Raw genomic sequence first — 792 nt, 5'->3', positions numbered from 1 at the left:
CGCTGCGGGCAGGGAGCCCGCTGAGGGCAGGGAGCCCGCTGCGGGCAGGGAGCCCGCTGCGGGCAGGGAGCCCGCTGCGGGCAGGGAGCCCGCTGAGGGCAGGGAGCCCGCTGAGGGCAGGGAGCCCGCTGCGGCGAGGCCTCGCCCCCCAGCGGCGTCTGCACACCTGCGGGGGTCCGGCTGGGGCACGAGACCGGGGGCCTCTGTGCAAGGAGGGGCTTAGCACAGACGCCTGTCGGCGAAGGCCTTCACGTTGTGACCGCTAAAAACGCTGGCGGGGAGGAGCGGGGCCGGCGGCCGGTCGGCCAGGGTGTGGGCCCCGCCCCGCTGCTCGAGCGTCCCACCTGGCCCGCCACTCACCAGCTGCAGCTGATAGAGCTGGTTCAACATCGTCATATGCTGAGGATTCATTGGCGAGGTTAATAGTGCAGGGTTGAGACCAATGTTTTTTGCTGCAAACTGCAAAAGCTGTGCTTGGACCTGTGCAGAAGAGGCCGTCAGGTCCGTGTGGGGCCGGGGCCGCAGAGCCGGCTAAAGGGCCAAACCCCTGCTAAGCGCGCAGTGCCTGCCTCGCGAGCACACGCCCAGGACAGCAAAGCTGACATCTGCCGCCAGTCAAGGGCTTACGTGAGGGGAAGGACACAGACCTCCCCCCGCACGTTTTCATTAGGGCAAACGGCCGGGAGTCCAGGGCACTCCGGTGGGGGGTGGGCTCACCTCCCGCCCTGGGGGTCCTGAGGTGCCCTGAGCCCTGGAGGCGCTGGGAGCAGGGGGAGCTGGGGGCTGGGCACT

General features: G+C 69.2%; 1 protein-coding gene across 1 annotated transcript in view; it reads right to left on the bottom strand.

Annotated features, from left to right (window-relative positions):
* Positions 1-792, bottom strand: part of TNRC6C (trinucleotide repeat containing 6C) — a 22,290-nt gene that overhangs the window by 10,385 nt on the left and 11,113 nt on the right. The window contains 2 exon segments of the mRNA XM_012733008.1: positions 231-480; positions 718-790. Coding sequence (XP_012588462.1) covers positions 231-480; positions 718-790 — 323 coding nt within the window.

The sequence above is a fragment of the Condylura cristata genome, unplaced genomic scaffold (genome assembly GCF_000260355.1).
Source record: "Condylura cristata isolate star-nosed mole 26May11 unplaced genomic scaffold, ConCri1.0 scaffold00038, whole genome shotgun sequence".
Taxonomy (NCBI): Eukaryota; Metazoa; Chordata; class Mammalia; order Eulipotyphla; family Talpidae; genus Condylura; species Condylura cristata.
The sequence above is the reverse complement of the archived record's forward strand: the minus strand, read 5'-3'. Positions and strand labels throughout refer to the sequence as shown.